At 33.3% G+C, this 24,342-nt stretch overlaps 1 protein-coding gene across 2 annotated transcripts in view; it reads left to right on the forward strand.

Annotated features, from left to right (window-relative positions):
- LOC145694196 (helix-loop-helix protein 1-like) overlaps positions 1-23,436 on the forward strand; it is a 63,235-nt gene extending 39,799 nt beyond the window's left edge. The window contains exons 3-4 of one of the 2 annotated variants that reach the window (XM_081770309.1): positions 17,645-17,739; positions 22,924-23,434. In XM_081770309.1, the coding sequence (XP_081626435.1) occupies positions 17,645-17,739; positions 22,924-23,170 (342 nt within the window). In that variant the 3' untranslated portion in view covers positions 23,171-23,434. Of the gene's footprint in view, positions 1-17,644; positions 17,740-22,923 lie in introns of both variants that reach the window. The other variant, XM_081770310.1, reaches the window with a different exon arrangement.
- The last annotated feature ends 906 nt before the right edge of the window (positions 23,437-24,342 follow it).

Consider the following 24,342-nt stretch of genomic DNA (forward strand, 5'->3'; position numbering starts at 1 on the left):
CTATACCTTTTTGTGTTATTCAAATAAACGAAGGAATAAATTTGTGTGACCTATTCACTTTTATACCAACCATGAAGGTCCATTATACCATTTTGTAATACTCTATTTCATTTTTGTAACAATCAGAAGAAAACAGCTCAGAATTTTATACCTTTGTGGTGTTACATTTTGTATATTTTTATGCCATCCAGAGAACAATTTAAATTGACTCTCCCGTCACTAAGAAAGGCTTATAAAATATTTGAACGTAAGATTTAACAAACCAGAATTGCGTTATAATTGTGTAGAACAGACTCCATAGTAATTTGCGTAACATCATGCATGACCATTTTTGATCACAGCAGAAGAAGAGATCATATCAAAGTAAGAAAAGTTTTCAAAGTTCCATGTTTCATACCATCTATAAAGAGTGCTGCAGATATTTAACATTTGTATTGCTAGTATACTGCCTATTGCTCGACGATTCAATTATTTTTAGACTTTCCTTCCTCGTCTAAGTCAAAAAGACAAATATATATTTTTGCATTTATGTATTTTATTATAATGGAATATAAGATTATGGAGTATATTTGGAAATAATAGAACATACATCATGATGTTATATTGCCTTTGATTTGTTTTTGCGGAAGAGTAGAAAAATGACTAGCATGGAAATGGCTTATGTTTCACCTAGAGAAAAAGAAATTCAGCTTGAAAACGAGAAACCAATACTGTTAATCCAGCCGTCTGACCCCGATTTGTCAGATGAATTACGTGATAAAGTGAGAATCATATATCCAACACAAGAAATAGAAGAAGTGTATTATTTTAGACGCTATAATAGATATAATGATTAAATACTCCCGGAAAGTGATGATGACAGTGTTTCAAATATTACCTGTTTTGAACTGGAAGCTAATGAGTGCGAGTGTACTAGTGAAAGTATTAGTCATACATGTGTTATACAATTATTTAATGAGTATACACCAAATTCAGTATTATTATGTGAAGCATGTTCTAAACATAATGAGAATGAAAAAGATCACAACTGTTTGCTGCAGAATGATTACGAATTATTGCAAAAGGTGTGAACGATCTTGATTAAACGTGAAATGAGAGAAGCATTTTAAAGGTTGTAATATTAAGAACACTTATACTTTGGAGAAAAAATTTAATCTGGTATATGAATACATTACAGAGTGTGATTATTATATCAACAAAATAGTAGAATTGCTTTTAGAGAAAGATAAACAATTATTTAATTCTGTAAATGAACACTGAGCCCACTGTAGCATATGCATTTGATTGCGTAAGAATAGAACAACTTGAACTGTTAAATGGATCAATTTGTAGTACTGTAATATTACAAACATTGGACTCTGGCAACTGAATTGTCAAGGAGAGTCAATTTAAATTGTTCTCTGGATGACATAAAAATATACAAAATGTAACACCACAAAGATATAAAATTCTGAGCTGTTTTCTTCTGATTGTTACAAAAATGAAATAGAGTATTACAAAATGGTATAATGGACCTTCATGGTTGGTATAAAAGTGAATAGGTCACACAAATTTATTCCTTCGTTTATTTGAATAACACAAAAAGGTATAGAAATTCTGAGCTTATTCCGTCGTTTGTTTGAGTAGCAGAATATGGTATTTCTTTGTTTATTTGAGTAGTACAAAATGTACGTAAAATAGACCTTCTCCGTTTTTTTTAATTGCAAACAAAATTTTTTCTACTTGGTAGAAAATTGAATAGGTCACTCAGTTTTAATAGCACAAAAGGTACAAATTGACCTTCTTTGCTTAAGCCACTCAAAATTTATTCTTTCGTTTCTTTGAGTTAGTTAATATGGTACAGAAATATTGAGCTAGTTAAAATGGAACTTCTTCGCTTTTTTTCGTGGTTGGTACAAAACTAAATAGGCAATCTAAATTTATTCCTTGGTTTATTTGATTAGTACAAAATGTTAATTCTTTTCTTTTCCTGCTTGTTTTCAAAACTGAATAGGTCACAAAAATTTATTCCTTCGTTTATTTGATTAGTACAAAATGGTATAAAATTCTGAGTTAGCTAAATTGGACCTTCTTCGATTTTTCTGGTTAGTACGTTAGTTACTATTGACCTTCTTTGCTTAAGCCACTCAAATTTATTCTTTCCTTTTTCTGCTTGCTATAAAAGTGAATAGGTCACACAAATTTATTCCTTTGTTTGTTTAAATAGTACAACATGGCCAAGAAATTGGGTAGACCAAAAACACAAATATTTCCTTGCTTTTTTCGATTTGATACAAATTTTTCAAAAAGGTATAAAATTCTAAGTCAGTTAAAAATGGTTCTTGTTGGTAAAAAAAGAAATAGGACACCCTAATAAATGGCACGAAAAGTATAGAATGCTGATCCTTCTTCTCCTTTTCTGGTTAGTACAAAGTGTTAATTCTTTCCTTTTTTTTGCTTGGCTAGTTAAAATGACCCTTCTTTGATTTTCTTCTGATTGGTACAAAAAATAGTACAAAATGGTATAAAGATCTGAGTTAGTTAAAACGGTTCTCCTTTACTTTTTTTTCTGGTTCATACAAAGCTAAATACTCCATCCAAATTTGAGTAAAATGGTTCATGTTCGCTTTCTCAAATTTAGCCCTTCGTTTTGTTTAAAATAATACAACATGCACTAGAAATTCTAAGCTAGATAAAAATGGCATTTCTCCTTGGTACAAAATGGAATAGATCACTTAAATTTATTCTTTCGTATATTCAGCTAGTTCATTTTTTCTCGTTCGTATAAAAAGTAGAACATCGAAATTATTCTTACATAAATTCTGCGCTAGTTAAAAAGGTCTTTTTTGCTTTTTCTTTCGTTTATTTGAGTAGTACAAAATGGTTCTTCTTTGTTTGGTATAAAAAAAGTAGAACACCCAAATTTGCTCTTTCGTTCATTGGGCTAGTACAAAGGTACCTTCTTCGATTTTTCTGGTTAGTACGAAAAACATGTCACTCAAATTTATCCCATCGTTTGTTTAAATAGTACAAAAAGGTACAGAAATTCTCAGTTAGTTAAAATGGGTCTTCTTCGGTTTTTTCTGGTTAGTACAATTTTGTTCTTTCGTTAAAATACTCAGCTACAAAATTAAATAGCTCACTCATATTTATGCCTTCGTTTATTAGACTAGTTTAAAATGATATAAAATGATCCTTTTTTTTTTGCTTATTCCTTTGTTTGTTGAAATAATACAAAATGGTATAAAATACTCAACTTCGGTTTTTCAAATTAAATAGCTCACTCAAATGCATTACTTTGTTTATTTGAATACTCCAAAATGGTACAAAACTAAATACCCCATTGTTTATTTGAGTAGTAAAATTATATAAAATAGTCCTTCTTCGCCTTTTGCTGAGCCATTTTTCATTGGTACAAAATTGAATAGGTCACTTAAATTTGTTCTTTCGTATATTTAAATATTCAGCTAGTTCATTTTTTTCTCGTTGGTATAAAACGTAGAACATCGAAATTATGAACCTGTTAAAATGGCTCTTCGTTTTTTTTTCTGATTGATACAAAAGAAAATAGTCCATCTAAATTTTATTCATACTTCACTTCTTTTTTTCTACTTGGTACAAAAATTAAATACTCTATTGCTTCGTTTATTTGAATAATGGCCCTTCACTTTTTCCAGTTGGTACCTAATGAAATAATCCAATCAAATTTTTCTGGTTCGTACAAAACTAAACACTTCATCCAAATTTGAGTATTACAAAAATGAAATGAAATTCTGAGTTAGTTTTTTAAAAAATGGTCCTTCTTGCTACAAAATTGGAAAGCTCACTCAAGAGTACAAAATAGTATTGAACTTCTGAGCCGGTTAAATTTATCCGATTGTTTGTTTCAAATACGCAATTATTTCTCGTTGGTGCAAAACTGAATAGGTCACTCAAATTCACCCCTTCGTTTGTTTAAGTATTAGAACATGGTCTAGAAAAAATGACATTTCTCGTTGGTACAAAATTCAATAGGCCACTAAAATTTATTCCTCCTTCACTTTTTCTGCTTTGTACAAAATTTATCCGTTGCTCCGTTTACAAGCTCTCGATGGTCATTATTTTGGAACTTGCAGTGATTGATGAACTATTACTAAATGTGGAAACACCACCTCAATATTTGGCTCAGTTTTCGAGTCATTAGTTTTTAAGTATGTTGACCTTTGACCTCGATGATCATTATTTTGGAACTTGTAGTAGTTGGTGGTCGATTACTAAATGTGGAAACAGCATCTCAATATGTGGCTCAGTTTTCGTGTTATTAGGTTTTAAGTAGGTTGACCTTTGACCTCGATGATCATTATTTTGAAACTTGTAGTACCTGATGACCAATTACCAGATTTGGAAACAGCACCTCAATACGTGGATCCATTTCCGAGTAATTACGTTTTAAGTACTTTGACCTTTGACCTCGATGGTCATTATTTTTGGAACTTGTAGTAGATGATGACCAGTTACTAGATTTGAAAACAGCATCTCAATATGTGGCTCAGTTTTCGTGTTATTAGGTTTTAAGTATGTTGACCTTTGACCTCGATGATCATTATTTTGAAACTTGTAGTAGTTGATGACCAGTTACTAGATTTGGAAACAGCACCTCAATATGTGGATCCGTTTCTGAGTTATTAGGTTTTAAGTATTTTGACCTTTGACCTCGATGGTCACTATTTTGGAACTTGCACTAGTTGATGACCTATTACTAGATTTGGAAACAGCACCTCAATACGTTGCTTCGTTTTCGAGTTATTGGGTTTTAAGTATTTTGACCTTTGACCTCGATGACCACTATTTTGGAACTTGCACTAGTTGATGACCTATTACTAGATTTGGAAACAGCACCTCAATACGTTGCTTCGTTTTCGAGTTATTGGGTTTTAAGTATTTTGACCTTTGACCTCGATGACCACTATTTTGGAACTTGTGGTACCTGATGACCTATTACTCAATGTGGAAACACCACCTCAATATGTGGATCCATTTTCGAGTAATTAGGTTTTAAGTATGTTGACCTTTGACCTCGATGGCCACTATTTTGGAACTTGTGGTACCTGATGACCTATTACTCAATGTGGAAACAGCACCTGAGTATGTGGCTCCGTTTTCGAGTTTTAACCTTTGACCTTGATGGTCAGTACTTTTTTGATGACCAATTGCTAAATGTGGAAACAGCACCTCGATATGTTGTTTCGTTTTCGAGTTTGACCTTTGTTCACGATGGTCAGTAGTTTGAGGACATGCTTATGTCATTTCTGCTATGTTAAAATGGTCAAATAGGGGTTGAAAAAGTAATCATAAAAGGGAACGAGTTCACCCTCTAAAATGGAGGTCGTAAAAGAGAACGAATCTTATGTATTATCTGCTCTCCTATGTAATTTCATTAGGGGTGGAAAAAATGGTCATCAAAGAGAATGAATGAATACACCCTCTAAAATGATTATCTGTAGACCGTGGGTGTTCGATTGTAATCTTTGCTCGTTATGTTAAAATAAGGGTTGGAATGAGTTAAGTATTCTTATGTCATTTCTGTTATGTTAAAATAGGGGTTGAAAAATATGTTCATAAAAGAGAACGAGTTCACCCTTAAAATGGAGGCCTGCTATGTTATGTAGTCTTCTGCTCTTATATGTGTTCGTAATCTTATGTTACCTACTATGTTAAAATAGTGCTATGTGTTATCTGCTCTTCTATGTGTTATCTGCTATGTTCAGAATAGGGGTTTGTAAATATGCTCATAAAAGGGAACGAGTACACCCTTGCTATGTTATGTGTTCGTAATCTTATATGTTATCTGCTATGTTAAAATAGTGTTATGTGTTATCTTCTCTTCTATGTGTTCGTAATCTTATGTGTTATCTCCTATGTTAAAATAGGGGTTGAAAAATATGCTCATAAAAGGGAATGAATACACCCTTGTTATGTTACGTACTCTTATGTATTATCTGTTGTGCTGTGTGTTACGTAGTGTTATGTGTTATCTTCTCTTCTATGTGTTCGTAATCTTATGTGTTATCTCCTATGTTAAAATAAGGGTTGAAAAAGTGCTCATAAAAGGGAACGAGTACACCCTCTAAAATGGAGGTCGTAAAAGAGAACGAGGTCACCCCTTAAAATGTGCTCATAAAAGAGAACGAGTTCAATTTGCTCTTCTGTATGTTCGTTATGTTACGTAGTCTGATGTTCTGCTGTTTGTTCATAGGGGTTGGAAAATATGCTCATAAAAGGGAATGAGTTCACCCCCTAAAATGTGCTGGTAGAAGAGAACGAATACACCCCCTTAAAAGTGCTCATAAAAGGGAACGAATTCACCCCTAAAATGGAGGTCGTAAAAGACCGTGGGTTCACGGTGCACGGTGGTCATTTTCCCAGGGGCTTGTGAGTTGTTCAACACTGGCCCAGATCGATCCATTTTCTACTACTTCGGTGGAAATTTAGTACGAGGTGAATATCCGATTAATTCAATTTTTAATATCGTATTTTAGTCTGCAAATTGTGGATCGTTTCTTCACGGAAGATTTTATTTCACGAAAAAGAGTCTTTTGTTTCGCATGCAAATCTCCTCAGAAGAAAAGAGTGGGTAGTGACTCAAATCAAAAGTTTTAAATGATATTCTGAGAAATAGCTATAAAAGTGGAAACGCGAGGGCATTTTCAAGCGGTGATTACAATCACCAACAACTACCCCATCAGGAAGTCGCGGTCGGAAAGAGGGATTGCCGCCGGAGGCAGCCGGCACTCGTCCGCGGCGGCATGACGATCTACTTGTTCAAAGTTGCTGACCTTTTGCCGAGGTTGCAAGCGGTCGAAAATCGAAAATGCCCTTTGCCGACTGTTGCCGACCGTCAGAGTCCTCTTTCTGACCCTCTGCCGACTCGTTATGCCGGTCTCTTTTCGACGGCGGCGCCGGAGCATTTAATGCTCATTTCCGGCTGTTTGCCGACTGCTCGGCAACTATTCGTCGCGGTCGAAAATCGCGCGGAAAGACGCCGGTGTCCGGTGCCGGCAATCCGACTGCGGCATCTGGTCGGCATTGACAAATTGTCCGACTGTAGGCGGTAGGATCCTGATGGAGTACGCAATGCTGCGATAGCCACAAACTGGAGATTCATTGTATTGTAATACACGCAGAGTTCGTAGTTTTTGGCGTCCCTATGTTGATTGCTGATCGTTTTGGTGCCATTTGTGTCCAAAGTGAAACGTATTCTCCCTGTGTGAACAACATATATTATTCTAGTTTACTTATTAAAAAAGGAAGGAACTGAATAAAATTATTTGTTTAAAAGATTCCCATAATTCTGAGAATAAAAACAACAAAATACAGCAAAAAATGCGTTACGTAACGAAGACGTAAACACTCTCCTGCCGAACCCCCTTCCCCTTTGCCGCGTTACGTAATATGTGGACGACCCCTTACTTCTAATCATTGAGAATAAATTTTCAAAAATGAAGAAGTAACAGAAATGAATAGAAGTCAAAACTCTCTGCTTCCTTGTGATAATTTACCAATGTGACATAACTTTGAAGCATAAAGTTGTATTTCGCGAGTGTTCATATCAGAAAAACATATATCAGACGGTAAAGTTTTATACTGAATGTTTCTAAAAGTAATTTACAACACTTGGGAAGTGCTTCTATTCATAGAAACAACAAAAAATCCAGTGAACATTTCATTTGAATCACCTAGGGGTCAAGCCATATGAGGTGTGTCAATTGAGGTATGCTTGACATTTTATAATCAAGTTACTTTTTTGTTTGTGGATTCTTCCACATAATTACAGACTCCAAAGATAATAATTTCAATATTTTATATTTTTCCCAAATCCGACAGCAGCAAATTTTACTTGACAACACGTGGGAATGTTTTAATTTACAAGGCCTGTCAATGAAGTATCCGACATTCCTTGTTTCTAGGAAAACGACTTGGTGTAACTTGGCCAAATTTTGCGTCATGGAAGAGAGATCCATGATTTCTTTAGCCTGTCAATGATGTTCCTCTTATTTGCACTTTCTGTTGTAGAGGAGAGATTATGTTGGGTACTCTTCTGTGGTCTCGGCGCGGTTAAAGTGGTGAAGTCATGGGTATACAGATAGGGCGCGAGAACGCAGTCTCAATCTATCCGTGGATACATCTGATTTCGCCAAAGCCTGTCAAAGCTCGCGAAGACCCAGAAAAGATTGCCAGGTGCTTAGTAAAATCAAACCAATGTAGATTGTGTACTTCCATTGCCGAGGCAGTGTGCAACATAAATACGTATAGGAAGGGCCTCTCTTCAGACAATTACCGTTATCTACGTGACACTTTGGCCAGATCTGTGAACTTCAAAGCCCGGAAGACTGTACCAGGGCAATGATCCAATTCGTGCAACTCATATGGTTGTTCTTTTCACTTCAGCACAAGATTTCGATGTTTCGACAAGCTCTTTACTCTCCGCATATAGCCTTGTGAGACTCCCCTCTCCCAAAACTCAAGAGATACCAGAAAGAAACTCGATTTCGCATCTCAGAGAAGATCCTAGTGGAACACGACGGCTGCACTCGAAGCACTTTCCGATGAGAGGTTCCAAGCCTGTTTCCAGTAGTAAAAAAGCTACCAAACTCTGTCCGTTGAAGCAGGATGGAACTAGTTTGAAGGGATTAGAATGAAGAAAATGTCAGGTGAGGGTATTGGTTTTCCGGGACTATGGTTGGATACTTTTCCGGCAGGACTCATATATTACTCAGACCTTGTGAATGTTACGATGATGAAAAAACATGAAAATACAGCCTAATTTCTGTTCAGTACATATTTAATGAAATTTCTTTAAAAATAGTCTAAATCCATCTAAATATTTAACATTGGTTTCAAAATAGAAACTCCTTTCCAACAAAGAAACAGGGTTTCAACATTTTTGTTCAACATTTTTGTTTTCGAAAGATTGTAACTAGTAAAGAACGAACTTTCTGAGTTTATTTTTATTTTTTTTATTTTTTTTTCATATAGTACATATAGATAAATATAACCACCTCCAAAAAAATAAGCCTGAGATTACTTCCTTCTTGAAGTGATATGTTTTCGAACACTGCAAATTTGTCAATTTTGTTGTCAACTGTTTAGATGGGTGTGGATTATTTTGCACTTAACTTTCATAAATATGTACTGGACAGAAGATGGGCTGTTCTTTTCTGAATTGAATATTCTTTGTTTCATCAACCTAGGGTTCACAAGGCATGATTAACATAACTTAACGAAACCCCTACAAACGCAAGAATCATCGTGTGTTGTCAAACAAAACTGACCAGAGTGGGGATGGGGTGGAATATGAACAATTAAAATTATCATTTTTGGAGCCTGTAGACATACAGGAACCCACAAACAAAAAAAACCATTTGATTATAAAACTATCAAGCAAACAACTATTTTTTTAACTGGTACACTTGACGTGGACGGATCCATAGTGTCCGTTACAGGTTGTTGAAACCGTCGGAAAATGAATTGGAGGTGAATGTCTTCAAAACTACTAGCCATTGAGGAAGGGGTCCTTTTAAAGGAAATGAGATATTCCCGGATATTCCATTAGGAAAGGCGGTTCCGGTTCATGACATATGGAACATCCCAGCAGCTAATGAACGATTTTTGTAGTTTTGTGCGTGGTTGCGTAACCAGAGTAGGGAATGAGTATAATGGATAAAATGAAATTAAATAAAAATGACACACGATCATGCCTTGTGGGCTAAGGGAGTTAGGTGCTTAATAATTTAACGGTTTTGGGAGAATTAGTATAATAAGAGTGTGGAAGGAAATTAAAGTATCTCCCCCCCCCCAAAAAAAAACTCGGTCACAATGTCCTCCACTAAAAACTCTCTTGGCATGGAATCAAAAATGGGATCTCTTGGAGTACAAGTGAACGTCTACCATTGAATCACCATACATTCTTCCTCCCCCTCGTTCGTAGCGGACAAAAGGTTGTTGACAAGGCATAGGAAGTGATGATACATGAAGCTACACAACTGGTTATGTAACAGAACGTTAGAAAAAGGTTGGTTAAGGAAATAGATATCTCGAAAAGCGTAGAAAATGAACTTGGGCGAGGGATAGAGAATGACGACAATACTACAAAGGTGCAGTGATACCAAACTACTATTGGCAGCATGGACTATTCAAATATGAAAAGATGAGACATATAAAATTAGTTTACCCTCCGCACCACGATAACGATCGTGGTTTAAGGGCCGGACTTCCTGCAATTCCTTCTCGTTACGTTCATTTTATATTATTTATTTATACTGCTAGTTTCCTCATATGCTCCCAACACCACCTGCTGGGTGTAAACACACTTCAGACCACAACTACGAAGAAGACGTCGTCAACCATTGCCAACGATCGGCAAGTGACGTAGATTTAAGCAGTCAGCAATACTTCTGGATAAAAGGAAACGGAACAGCGCAGAAGGCATCAATCTCCACCGATTGATTAACAATCACTCTCTAAGATGTCTGGTCCTTGAGAGCTCTTTATCTTCCTCTCTAAGACGCCGTCATTGAGAGGCACCTACCTACACCTTGGCTGCAAGAGCCTTGGTTCTTATCGACCTAAGGCGCTTGGTCATTGGGCCCATACAAATTCTCCAGCAAACCACAAGGCATCTAGAGGAACTTCTATGTTATTTGTAATATTTATTACTATTGTATACAAGAGAAAACTTTTATAATAAATGGTAATTGGAAAGTCCAAACTCCAATGTACCATCTTTTAGCTCTACTCTAGAAAAGAAGTTTACAATACATATTTCCGGGCATTACCGGCGCTTTTCTGAATGTGCCGCTTATGTTCCGGGCATTACTGGCACCCCGATGGCGAGCACACTATCCGGGGAAAGGGGAAAGAAAGAAAACAATGAGGTAGTAGAGAAGAGGCCTGATGCCTGTATATTAGGTACCCTCTAGGCATTTGTCTGGTGTGAATGAGAGAAAGCCAGAAAAACCCTCATTCAAGATGGATGGCCTAAAAAAAGCTGTTACACATTTTCAACTGAGTGTCTCCACGGGGAATCAAATCCGGGACCGCTCGCACCAAAGGCGAAAGCGTTAGCTATTACGCTACTGAATCCATCCATCTCCCGGAATGTGGTATATCTGTATGAAGTAGAAAGTAAATTCCGTCATTCTTAATCTAGGTGTTGCATAATGGCATAAAGTCACAACTAACAAATGAAATTATATTTAAAATTTATGTACTCTTCCACAGAAAATATATGGGAAAGTAATAGCGATTATCTGTGTGGTCTTCCTCAGAGACAAATGATTATAAAGTTTGCGTAATTTCTCATTTATGTAGGATATAGATCTTCTCTATGAGATCCCACTTTTTCGCTCTGCTCACAACTGGGTCTTGGGCTCCTTATTGCCACAACTTGATGGGATTTACAGTTCTAGAAATATTTACGAATATACATATCATACAAAAAAGGTGATCTTAATTTTGTTTCCACTGCATACATCATCCAGGATCTACGCATGCAGGATTGCAAAATCTTTCAATGCGCATACACTCTATTCAAAAAGAATAAAGCTTACAAAGGTCCATTTTAATGTTTAGAAATTGATTTTGTATACAGGGTGTTTCAAAACAACACCGACAACATTTGGGAGATGATTTCAGGAATCATCTCCCAAACGTTGTTGGTGTTGTTTTGAAACACCCTGTATATTCAATATTCCATTGCCCTATTTGGAGAAATGCAATAATTAACTAATGAAATGAAAAAGTTGATAAGAACAAGAATGATTCATGAAAACCATTGTAAAATGTATTTGCTTATGTTGAAACCGAAGCTCATGATGTTGACAAATAAACTTGTGACTTCAAGAAGCCGAAATGAGAGACACACCACTCAGTCGTCACCCACTCGAACAATCTCATACACAAACGCGAGAATCATAATACGATTTTTGCCAATTATGTGGTGGAATCAAACTTCTAAATTCATGATTTAATAGTAATAGTAGGACAGATAAAAATAAAGAAAATATTTTGTTGGAACTGGAAAGAACCAATATCCTAGATGCAGCCATGGAAGTTACAAAAAATAGTGATTTAAAGTTAACAAAACATTCGAAACCTGAATGTTATGGATGGTGGATCAATGTGGTTGAATGGAAGATAAATGTAATGAGGAAATATTAGCAAAATGAGAGAGAAAAATGAAGTACAACATTGGACATAGATTGGTAGAATATGAGAAATTAGTTATGTCATTATTTCAGATGGAGTTGTCTTATTAAATATGTGGTAGAAAGCGTCGCAAAGGGTACAGTAGGGAGCCGAAAAGTAGCAATTGATGGACAGTGTTAGAGATACTAATGCTTACTTCAGAACGAAGAGACCAGAGGACCACCACAGCCAAGGACGCTTCTCATTTACGACAAGTAACCTGTTCGTGATGTAGAATATTTAATTACCCGGTAATGACGTGTAATAACCAATACACAAATCTTTATCAATATTATTTCCAATTTCTATACTAACGTAGAATTGCTTACAATGATTTTCTTCATCATATATATATATATATATATATATATATATATATATATATATATATATATATATATATATATATATATATAGTATTCTTTTTTGAATATTTATTTTAGCAAACAGATGTATGACAGGCGATTTAAAATTACTTATCAATATTTGTTTCCTTTCGCGATCCACATTTGTAGATTTTTAATATTAATTTTCTTTCATCATCCAGATTTTTTAAGTTTTCTAATGTTTCCTTTTATTATCTGGAATCTTTTCAATATTTCTCTTGCCTTCCATCCAGATTTTTAAAAAAATTAAATAGTCATATTTTTCATCATTTAAACATGTAGAACACAATTTAGAGGTGTTTCACTTTATTTGTTTTCATCATTCAGGACACTGGAATACAAATTAAGTTATTTCTCAATATCTATATCCTTTAATCACAAACAAACATAATACAGAATCATAATTCTATTTACATATTCATTTTTCTTTCATCATCCATATTTCTGTCTTCGATAAGCTATTTTATTTCTTTAGTACACATTTGAAAATTCTTTTCCAACATTTATTCTTCTTGATCATAGAGACTTATAGCCTATCTAAAAGTTTTCCATTTTTAAAACTAGTTTTTGTTTCTTTCTTTTATAATATTAAAAATATTTAATTTTATATTTATTTACTTTTTCCATCATGCAGAATTATATAACCCTTGTGTTATTTTACAAAAATTCCAGTGTACCGAAAAACACTATTTTATGTTTATTAATAACATTAACAAGAAAATATAAAAAATTGAAAGCAACCAGGAGAAGATTTCAAGGAAAGTACCATCCAGTTTTGGCCTACTGAGACTGGAAAATCCTTTATAAAAACCTTCAGGATGGTCGAGCTCTGGATTCAAACACGGATCACATACAAACAATTATTTCATTTAATATATATTTCCTCTTGTCATTCCCGGCGGGAGCTCATGTGGTTCGGATTCCACGTTAATCAGTAGGTCCACGTCTCATATAGCCTCGCTGCTGAAAGGGACGCTAAACTAAAATCAACTCAACTCAATTTCCTCTTGTCAATCAGATCTGTAATTTTTCAATGTTTCTTTTCTTTATTGCCCAATATGTAATCTACAGCCTGAAATTATTTTCCATGTTAAATTTTATAAAGAAACATTTAAATCATCATAAATCATTTTAAATTTCTTTTCAATATTTATCCTTCCATGATCTAGATTACGGTTTAAAACTATTTTACAATATTTGTTTTATTTTCATCAGAATTGCAGAACATTATATTCTATTAGTCATATGTGTTTAATCTAGATTTGTATTGTACATTTTATTTTACTTGTCTTAGCATAAATTTCTTTTATGATCCAAGTACAAAATTTAAAATTCTTTGATCATATTTAATTACATTTATCATCTAGATCTACACAATTTACAAGTGTATTTTAGAGACCTGCACGGGCCGGGCCAGGCCCGAGGCCCGAAGCCCGGCCCGGCCCGCGGGCCGGGCTTGGGCGGGCCGACTCTGCTATTTCTTTGGGCGGGCCGGGCTTGGGCGGGCCGACACTGTTATTTCTTTGGGCCGGGCCGGGCCGGGCTGGGGCCGATCAATTGCAATTCTTTAATAATTATTGACTTTCGATAATTGGAATAAAGCCAAACGTTGAAGAAGTGTGTCCGTGAAAAATGTTACAAAGAATGCAATAGCTATTTACAGTTTGTGTAGCTCTGATCTTGACCTTCACTGAACTCAAAATATAATAAGGAGGGGTGGGAATGTTTTGCCTGTCGCTAAACAATATTGCCATCTTCACTTTATGCTAAAAATCAAAAAGTTAGATTTTTGTTACAGGGAATGGAGTTTTTGTTCTCTCGATGACAGGCAAAGTTCTAGGAGGCAATGGTACCATTCGGGAGGCAAGCGTCAGGTTGTGAACCAGAGTTTAGAAAATGTTTTTGAGGGTTAGGTCAGATTTAGTACTAAATTTTGAGAAAGATTGGGGCTCGAGCTAATTTTAAAAAAAAATTATCGGGCCGGAGTCGGGCCAAAAACTTTTAAAATTTATCGGGCCCGGGCCGGGCTTGGGCCAAGAATTTTAAAAACGTATCGGGCCGGGCCGAGCTCGGGCCGAAAATCTCCAAAACTTTTCGGGCCCGGGCTGGGCCGGGCCTAGGTACGTTCGGGCTGGATTGGGCTCGGGCCGAAAAATTCGGCCCGTGCAGGTCTCTAGTGTATTTCTATTTTCATTTTATTTCATTACTGAGACTCTTCGAACATAATTTTAATGTCTTAAAATGGTAAGTTGTTATTACACAGAGATATAGAAGATTCGCTCTAAACGTTTCCAATTTCTTTTTTACTTATAAGTATTTTTATTCATCTGAACTATTCTTTCTAATACCCAAAATTATCATATTCTTCTTGTTAATTGTCACGAAACAAAGTAATTGTTAGCTGTTTGTGACTTGTACAGTAGAGACTACAATAATCACCATCTGTAATCTTCAAAAGTCACTAAATGGGAACGTTACAAGCAAGGCTACTATGAATTAATAATCATGTTAATGATAATGAATAATAATAATAATAATAATAATAATAATAATAATAATAATAATAATAATAATAATAATAATAATAATAATAATAGTAATTTAAGAATTATTGTTCTATATTCATGTTATTTCATAGCCTAGATGTAAAGTTCTTAACTTAAAAGTGTTACTTATAATTTAACTCCTTTAATTATATAGACGTAAAGCCGGATCAAGGATGTACAGCGCCCTTAAATCGATTCTTCAACCTGCATCCTAAAATTAAGGGCTAAAACATTATCCTTACAGTAAGACCATCTATACTGTCCTGATAGTAAAATCAATTACAGAAACGTAACTTTTTGGACTTTTACATTAGCAAATTTTACATTCAAAGAATAACACTGTCTGAAATGAGTAAGTCTAACATTTATAATTCTAATGGTAATATTTATTTTAATCAATGTGCTCATTTCACTAGCGAAAAGCATCGCCCGATGTACCTTTAATGACGGCGCACCTAGATTGTGCCAATTGTGCTATAGTCTTGAGCCGGTCCTGTGTAGATATGTATGCTAGGAGATTTAAAACTATATTGTTCAGTTCTTTTGTCCATCACACATTCTTGGAGAATACAAATTTAAATTATTTAATCATTATTTATTTTCTGTCATTCAGATGTGTAGTGCAAAAAAATAATTATAATAATTTTCCAATAATCATTTTGTTTAGTTATCCAAAAGTGAAGTTCACAAATCAAGTCTTTAACTTTTAATTTCTCGCATCATTTACAAATGAAGCAATATTTTCAATCCTGAATTTCTTTCAAATAGATTTCCAAACTTATATACCAGAATTGATAATTCCTACATACAATACTTATTTTTAATTGTTTTCTGTTGACATTCAGGTTTGAGCACAATTTATAAATAATATTCATTATATATTTTTAATCATCCAAGTGTGCAGTAAAATCTTGTTCACTTTTTCAATATTATTTTCTTTCATCATCCATATTTGTAGTGCATACGTTACATTAATATTACTTTCCTTGCTTTTATTCATCATTCCGTATTATTTTATCATCATCAAGTAAAGTAAAACTCTTACTTTTTACAGAAGTAAATTTCATCACCGAGACCGGCTAGTTCAGGATTTAGTTCTTTCAATATTTACGCACTTAGTTTCACCATCCAAAGTTAACTCTTACTTTAAATTACTAAAACTATGATATTTTCTTTATTCATCTAGACAAAAAGTTCTTCAATATATACTTCTAATGAATAATCCTGACAAGTAATTCAGTATTCAAAAATATTTATTCATTTCCATTCATGGTACAAAAATTAGTTCTCAATTTATTTTTTTCATCTGTATTTTATTTCATCATACAATTTGTGGTTCTTATATTATTTCTCCTTTCAACTTTCTTTTGTTTGTAAATTTTTATTATGAATTCAAAAACTTTTCCCGGTAATTATTTTCTTTTCCAATCCAGATTTTTAATTTTCCTAATATACTTCTAGCATCAACAAGTGTAGTACAGAATTTAATTATTTAATTTTTAAAACTTTCTTTGGTCATCTTGATTTGTGTACAATTGGAAATTATTTACGCTAATTTGGTTTTATTATTTTTGATATGTAAAGTGAAAATTATTTGTTATCATCTAGATATGTCGTTAAATTTTAAATTAAGTTCCTATGTTTTATTACTCAATAAATAGTACACATTTTAGCTTCCTCTTTATTTATTTACCTTGTTTCATAATTCACACGTGTATGCATAATTTAAATTATTTTCATTTTACCAGGCTCACATATGACCTATCATTTTTCATTGCATGTACCATTCAGACGTAGTAGCATTTTACTGTGGACATAATTTATATTTCAATATTCTTTCAATCATCATCCAGATTTGTAGAAGACTACTTGATTTTTTTTCGAAATTGATTTTATTATAACAATATTTCAGTTGTATAACATATTTCAAACTCATATAACAGCTACAAGAAGCAGAATAAATAGATGTTCAAAACTCTATTTTATAAAACTCATAAGACAGTTTTTTTCTTCAGCGTGTTTTTATTTAGATTTCCTCACGCTATACAACTTTCTACATTCAATATACAGAAGAATTTTTGAGTAGGTAGTTATATTTGAGTTTTGGATAAGTTAGGTATTAATTCTAGATTACTAAAATATTATGTCAAAAATTCATAATGTATCAGAAAATGTACGACTCATATAAATAAGAAATATTCTGAATAAAATTGCATTTACTAATGTCATAAAATAAAATGTTTATAATTTTTATATAATGTTTAATTGCAAGACTTATGATTTTCTAGAACATAATTTTTAGACATGATTTTTCATATTTATTCATTATTCATAGCCGAACATCATAATCTAAATTCGCACAAATAAAAGCAACAATAAGTGTTCGCTAATAAAATTAATTCATATAATGATCATAATTGAAAATCATTCATATCATATATAGAAATAAAACTGATGAAACCATAATAGAGTTTTTCTTTCTCTTTAATATAACATTGGTTCTTACAGGACCGGGTGATGAACAGCTCTGTTGATCTGGAGCGAGATACAACCGACCGCGAAAACGAGCCCGTGGCCGACTTTGATTGTGGAATTCGACGAAGGTAAACTATTGTTCAATTACTTCGAATACTGTTCTTGTTTGTGGAAATTTATATTAAGAGTCAGTGTGTCATCTATGATTCTGTAAGAACTATAAAAAATTGAAGACAAATTCTTCTACACCGTATACTACTAACATACTGCACATTAAATTTCCGTATGTTAGTATATTTTCAGAAAATATTCTTGTAAATATCAGACTTTAAAGTGTTACATATGTGACACAAAAAAGAAAAACAGCATTATTTCAATTTAGTGGGTAGAAAATAGTCCACTATTGTCTCCCAGCTACTCATATTACCTAGGTATTTTAACATAAAATACTTTGAAAGAGTAGCTATTGCATCAAATATTCTATCATAATTAGCAAGTTGTTTTATTATGTATGCATAAATTTAATCATAATAGCTCATACATGGAAGATATATTTTCAATATAAAAATTATCTTTGTTCTTTTTGAAAATAACGTAGGTACATTATGTTCAGAGACTAAACATTCAGGCTTTGGATGCTCTAAAATGACACAGAGCAAATGTCCTGTAGAATGTTCTTTAAAATCACTTAAAACATTCTAGCCGTCAAATATGTATTTGAATCTCTTTTTCTGCCAGCATAGATATGTAAGCATATATAATATTCTGGTTTACAATAAATCAGTAAATGTCAGTGGTGTAATTTAAAACTTACAAAACATAAAAGCAGTAAAATCAAGAATACTTTTTGATTTCTAATACAATATTACATTTAGTTTTGTGAACTGAAATAGAAAACTAACAGATGTATATATTTCAATAACTTTAAAAGATTAGTTTTGATTCTGTTACAGATCAAAGACGATGTTCCATTTATAGTTATCAGAAATGGAAAATATATAAGTTTTAATGTAACTTCATGGATACATAAAAGAGATCCTATAGCGCAAAATCATATTATCTAATTAATTTAGAAATAATTGGGATAAACAGAAATACCAAAGTTCCATTTGCGCAAAGAATTAACACATTGGAATAAGGTGCCATATCAGCAGTCTTTTTCATAAAATATTTGCTTGCATTAATTACAATATAACATCTATCTTTTATGTCATGTAATACATTGAAGTAATATAAAGAACTAGAGATGCCCTTTCTTATGTCGGAGTGTTGATTCGAGCGTGCTCTAAATTATAGCGTTCGATTTGAGATATCCTCTCCCACGATGGCGTACTGCGCAAGTTTCAGTCAGCGTATAAATAATAGTGGGGACCCCTCAGTTGAGAGGTCTCTAATTTGTAATACAAAACCATATGTATGTGAAAAGTGCCATAACTTCACAATAAACCACAATAAACTTCACATTCACAACAAATTACCGTAGATTTAGAACAATACCAAATACTACAGCCCTTTACGTTATCCGCTCTACGCTTTACGACACTAAATCGGAAATCATTATTTTTAAAGGTAAATTGTAGCGCTTGTGGTTTTTAACTAACAAATTTTACCAAAACAAAAATAATTATATACTATATACGAAATATAAATTTTCAATTTGGTAGAACCGTCTGCTAAGTGAACGTGAACTCATTTACAAATATACTTTTTTTTTTGTACAGAATATCGATAAATAACGTGCGACTTGTATGGGAGATAGGCCTATTGCTCCTTTTAACAGTGTGTAAGGATTATTTTATGTAGTAATTGCCATCATTAGCAATTTTTAACATAGGTAAAGTACGCCTACTCCCTCCACAACCAAACAGTTGCTTTCCCAAGGTGTCAAAGAGCACTTGTACGTTACAGAATTTTGGCAAAATTTCCAACTCATAAACATATAGTTCAATAAATAAGCAAACTTAATAATAGTTTGACAATTCTCTAGGTAGTAGTTTTTATGAGCCTTTTGACAGTGCAAATACAACGCATGTCTATTCACCTAATATTATTACAAGTACACAACCACATTATATTAAGGACTTTTACAAGGTAAAAGAAGAATGAAAATGACTTGCCTTTGACATATTATGAAATTTCAAAGAACGTTGATTTTTTCTCGCATATTTTTTTCTAGGAGCACAGACAGCCAACAATAAAGAAAAATTACTATGGAGCCTTACGTGAAAAACACATCTTTATCCTTTTCCAATATGGCGGATTGATGCGATGTATGCGAGTTCGATACCATCAAAGATCTTGCATCACGGCATCTCTAGTTTTTATATATATATATTTTCTCAATTGTGTAATATTACAGAATATACCAATATTATAATGGATATAAGATATTGCAGTACCAAGAAGAGAAGGGTATATTATTATTATAAATGGAAAAGGACAATTAGAAAACAAGAAACAAAAAGCATGTCAGTCTTATGTAAATACATAGCAGATAGTAACAACTTCTAAATTTTCCCAAAGCAATTATATATGTCTACTATAGTTTTTAGAGATATCTAAACACAAAAATAAATACCTAGGTATTTAAAGTACTACAGCAACAAAAGGAATATTATTCTGACAACAGCTTATGAGTGAAACAAGAACAGTTCAACTACCATTTACAATTTTCATTTATCTAGACATAAATATTTAGTTGTAATTTTTGCAGTGACCTACAGTAGATTCTAAATATATAAATAAGTTTATATAAATTCTGTAATTGAAATGAAAAATGTTTGAGTTGTAATTAACATACCTTACGCTCATGTTTAGCTTTAACTTTGTCAATGTGCTACAATGTCAATAGCGAAAACTAATTCAATTGATCAATATTTTAGGAAGAAATGTATATTTTATGTTTATTGTGTACTTAATATATTCTACAAAGTAACATATTTACAAAAGTGAAAAAGAAAGTAAATTGTTATGACTTAATACGAATAACATACAGTTTACTTACCATATTTAAAATTGTCTGTTCGAATCGTATTCTCCAGCGATATTCACTGCTTCCTGAAACACTCAGTTTAAAAATATTAGTTCAATATACATATTATACTATCATACAAAGGATAACTTGATGCAGAATAGAATGTTGTATAAGATAAATATTCCATCAACGTTTACAACCTCAGTAATTTGAAAACAACAGCTTTCAGTAGTAGAGCACTTACCACAGGTAGAAGTGACTCGTGCTTCGTCGCAAACCAAGTGAGTTTATAGTTGACAATATTTCCCCAATGACTTCTCTCGGAGTTCTTCCGTTTGCTCTCATATTCTCAGTGCACCAGTTCAATAATATTTATGCAATTTTATGGAATATTAGTCTTCTATAGCCAAAGGGACGTAATTATTAGACACAATTATGTTTTTTTTTATTCGAAGTTACACTAAATATACGAGGATAAGATCAAATGTAATATTTCATTCCAAGATATCATTAATGTAACAAACACTCCTTATATAACTAGATGAGTGAAAAAAAATGTTGAGGAATATAATAAGTTAAAAATAGAAATTCTGAAGCAACACTCTCTATTTAGTACCTTCTCCAAGTATTTGTCATTCAAATTACTTGAATGAAAGAATACTGTTAATTTCTTAACATATGAAAAAAGTAAAATCAGCTGAATAAAAGATCTAAAAATCCCTACACATGTGAAAATGACGTTCCAATTGGTAACTTAAAATTGAATTGTTGAGTGAAGTGTTCCATTTTATGTTTTAGATATAGTAAAATACATGAATTAACAGAACACCCAAATATTTCTTTTCACTTCGTATGACACCGCTATGTAACTGCTGGGAGTTACAAATACTGCATCTGTCTTTATATCTTATCCAATCTGTAAACCCTATAATTACAGGCATTCAATGGAATTAAGAAATGTTTAATATATGTTACGTAAAAAAAATACTTCTTTTTTCAGTGGTATTCTATTTTCTAAATTATGAACACAACTGAGTGGCACATAATTATTTCTCACGTGCCAACTTTGCATCACCGTTCGCTCACTTAAAATATTGAAATGAGTTTTCTTCGCCCATTCTTCAACAAAAGCCAATATTAATTTAGATACTTTTGTTCGGTTTTCGCAGAAGTAGTTAGTGCTGTGATAATAAAACTTCGTACGCAGATTAAACTTAATTAGTTAACTGTAAATCAGTATTTAAAAACTGGCCTTGGTATTTGCATTCGTAAAGTATTCCGTCAAACTTTCAAATCAATTTTCAAGTAAACTTATAGGAAGTAACTTTTTTTTACTTTAGTATGTTGCTCATGGCATAAAGGAATAGTTGGCAAACTAAGTGGCTTACACTAAATCACTAAAGCAGTGCAAATACAACACACATGTCTATTCACCTAATATTATTACAAATACACAACCACATTATATTAAGGACTTTACAGAGTAGAAGAAGAAAACCCTCTATATTCCCGTGTAAAGCATTACCAAAGAGCATGAATTACTTGCATTTATATACACCGTATGGTACACTTTTGTACCGTCTCAGAAAAGCACTATTATGTTGTCAAAACATAGTGCTTTATATTTTATACTATTTGAAATGCCTGTTCTTCACAGGGGAAAAAGTTTGTGCGGAATATTTGAAAGGCATACTTGAACCCCCATCTCTCCTTAGGAAACGCATTTTAATGAAAGTAACACAAATCCAACTCGGTCAATTTCAAACCCCTACCACTTTAGGATACCCATTTTATTCAAAATGGCTAGATAAAATCCTAATTCAAGGTAAATTATGCAGAGATGCCAATCGCACCAAATTTACTTTTCCCTCGAAAGTAAACACCGGAGTAAGTTGTGACAAAATCAAGATAACTTACGTTCTAGACTATATTTTATTCACTTTCGGAACTTTTTTGCCATTCTTAAAAGCATCAATATGCTATAAAGTTCGATTTTACATTTTCAATGAAAAATTGTTCTTCTCCCCCCCCCAAAAAAAATCTCATGGGCGCAACATGAGCTCTAAAATCCGTCTATGACCGCCCGTGAGGCTATGTTCCAAAATTCATTTTGAACAGGTATATGTTTATCCGTTATGATGTAGCCGACAACGTCGATTTCATTTTCACAATACGATATAGTTTGACTCAGTGAATTTTCGCATTTTACGGTGTAGAGTGCAGTTTCAAGTTATTTGCAATTGAAACATGTAGTTTGTGATGAACGTCAAATAAAACTAAGTAACAACTTGATGGCATATTCCAGGTAAAAGATTAACTTATCAATTTTCCTTTCCAGAGACAGAGACCGGGAGATGTCATCATTGACGAGAGAGGAGCGTAGACGCCGGAGACGAGCAACACAGAAGTACCGAACAGCTCACGCGACGCGGGAACGGATCCGCGTAGAGGCGTTCAACGTTGCTTTTGCCGAACTCAGGAAACTGCTTCCCACGCTGCCTCCTGACAAGAAACTCTCCAAGATAGAAATTCTCAGACTGGCTATCTGTTACATCGCTTACCTCAATCATGTACTTGACGTTTGAAAAGTGGTTCCAGCAGCACCTGAAACAAAGAAGCAACTGAAAAAAGTGAAATAATGGAGTTAAATTTACAGTAACTTTTTTAAAAAAATGAACTTCATTGCACTAATTTAAGTTCGTTTCTTTGTGAAATTGCTCTATGTTAGATGAACTGAGAGAAACAGATTTTTACTTTTTATGTGTTAGACCTATGTGCTAACAACTTATGTTACAAATAAAATATGTTCCATTGCTATTTGTTAATTAACAGAAAATACATAACTCGTTATGTTTATATATGCAACGTGAAAAATAGATCTAAAACGCTGAAATTTTGAACCATTCAAATATCGATTGGGAGACATTGTCTGATGTACTCTACGATATTACCAGATTAACAGTGCTGCCAACCCAACATAAAGTTATATTTTTCAAATAACACTATGTCATCAGTATTACGAACGAAGGACGGTACAGCATCACAAACATCCATATACTCATATTTTAAGCCTCTACAACGGTAATAATTCAAATGAGACGGACGGGACGATGCACATCTAAAATATCTCAGTATTTCAGAAAATAATCATGATAAATAGCATATTTCCAATGAATAGGAACGAAGTTACAAAGTATTGAAATTTTTCCTTTTTTCAAAAGGTTTTATGGGTTACGTAACGCATCCAATCAAATAAACAGTTTTCAATAGATGTAAGGATCAGATTGCCATTTATAGCAATTTACTATCTCAAACCTCCACAGATATAATAAACACTTATAAAGTTTGCAAACTGGTTAAAATTATGTGATTCCGAGGATGTGTTGTAATTACAACTACCAAAAACTGTTGTTATAATGTTATAGAAGTAAAAGAAAGCAACAATTGTTTTTAGAAAGTTCCCACAAAAGTACCATTTCAAATAGTATAACATTATTTTTCGTATTTCTGAAATGGTTTGAGATATCAAATTGCTGTAAACAACATTATGATATTTATACCTATTGAAAATCATCGACATAATTGGAGTTGAGTTGATTTTGAGTTTAAAATCCCGTTAAAAACCAGACTATATGAGTCGTGGACCTACTGATTAACATAAAATCCGAACAACATGAGCTCCTGTTGGGAATCGAACCCGAGTCTCCCACGTCAAAGGTGCGTACACTAACCGCTTAGCCACGAAGGAGCTCACGTG

This window comes from Thermobia domestica, chromosome 9 (assembly GCF_964235325.1).
Source record: "Thermobia domestica chromosome 9, izTheDome1.hap1.1, whole genome shotgun sequence".
In the NCBI taxonomy this organism is placed as follows: Eukaryota; Metazoa; Arthropoda; class Insecta; order Zygentoma; family Lepismatidae; genus Thermobia; species Thermobia domestica.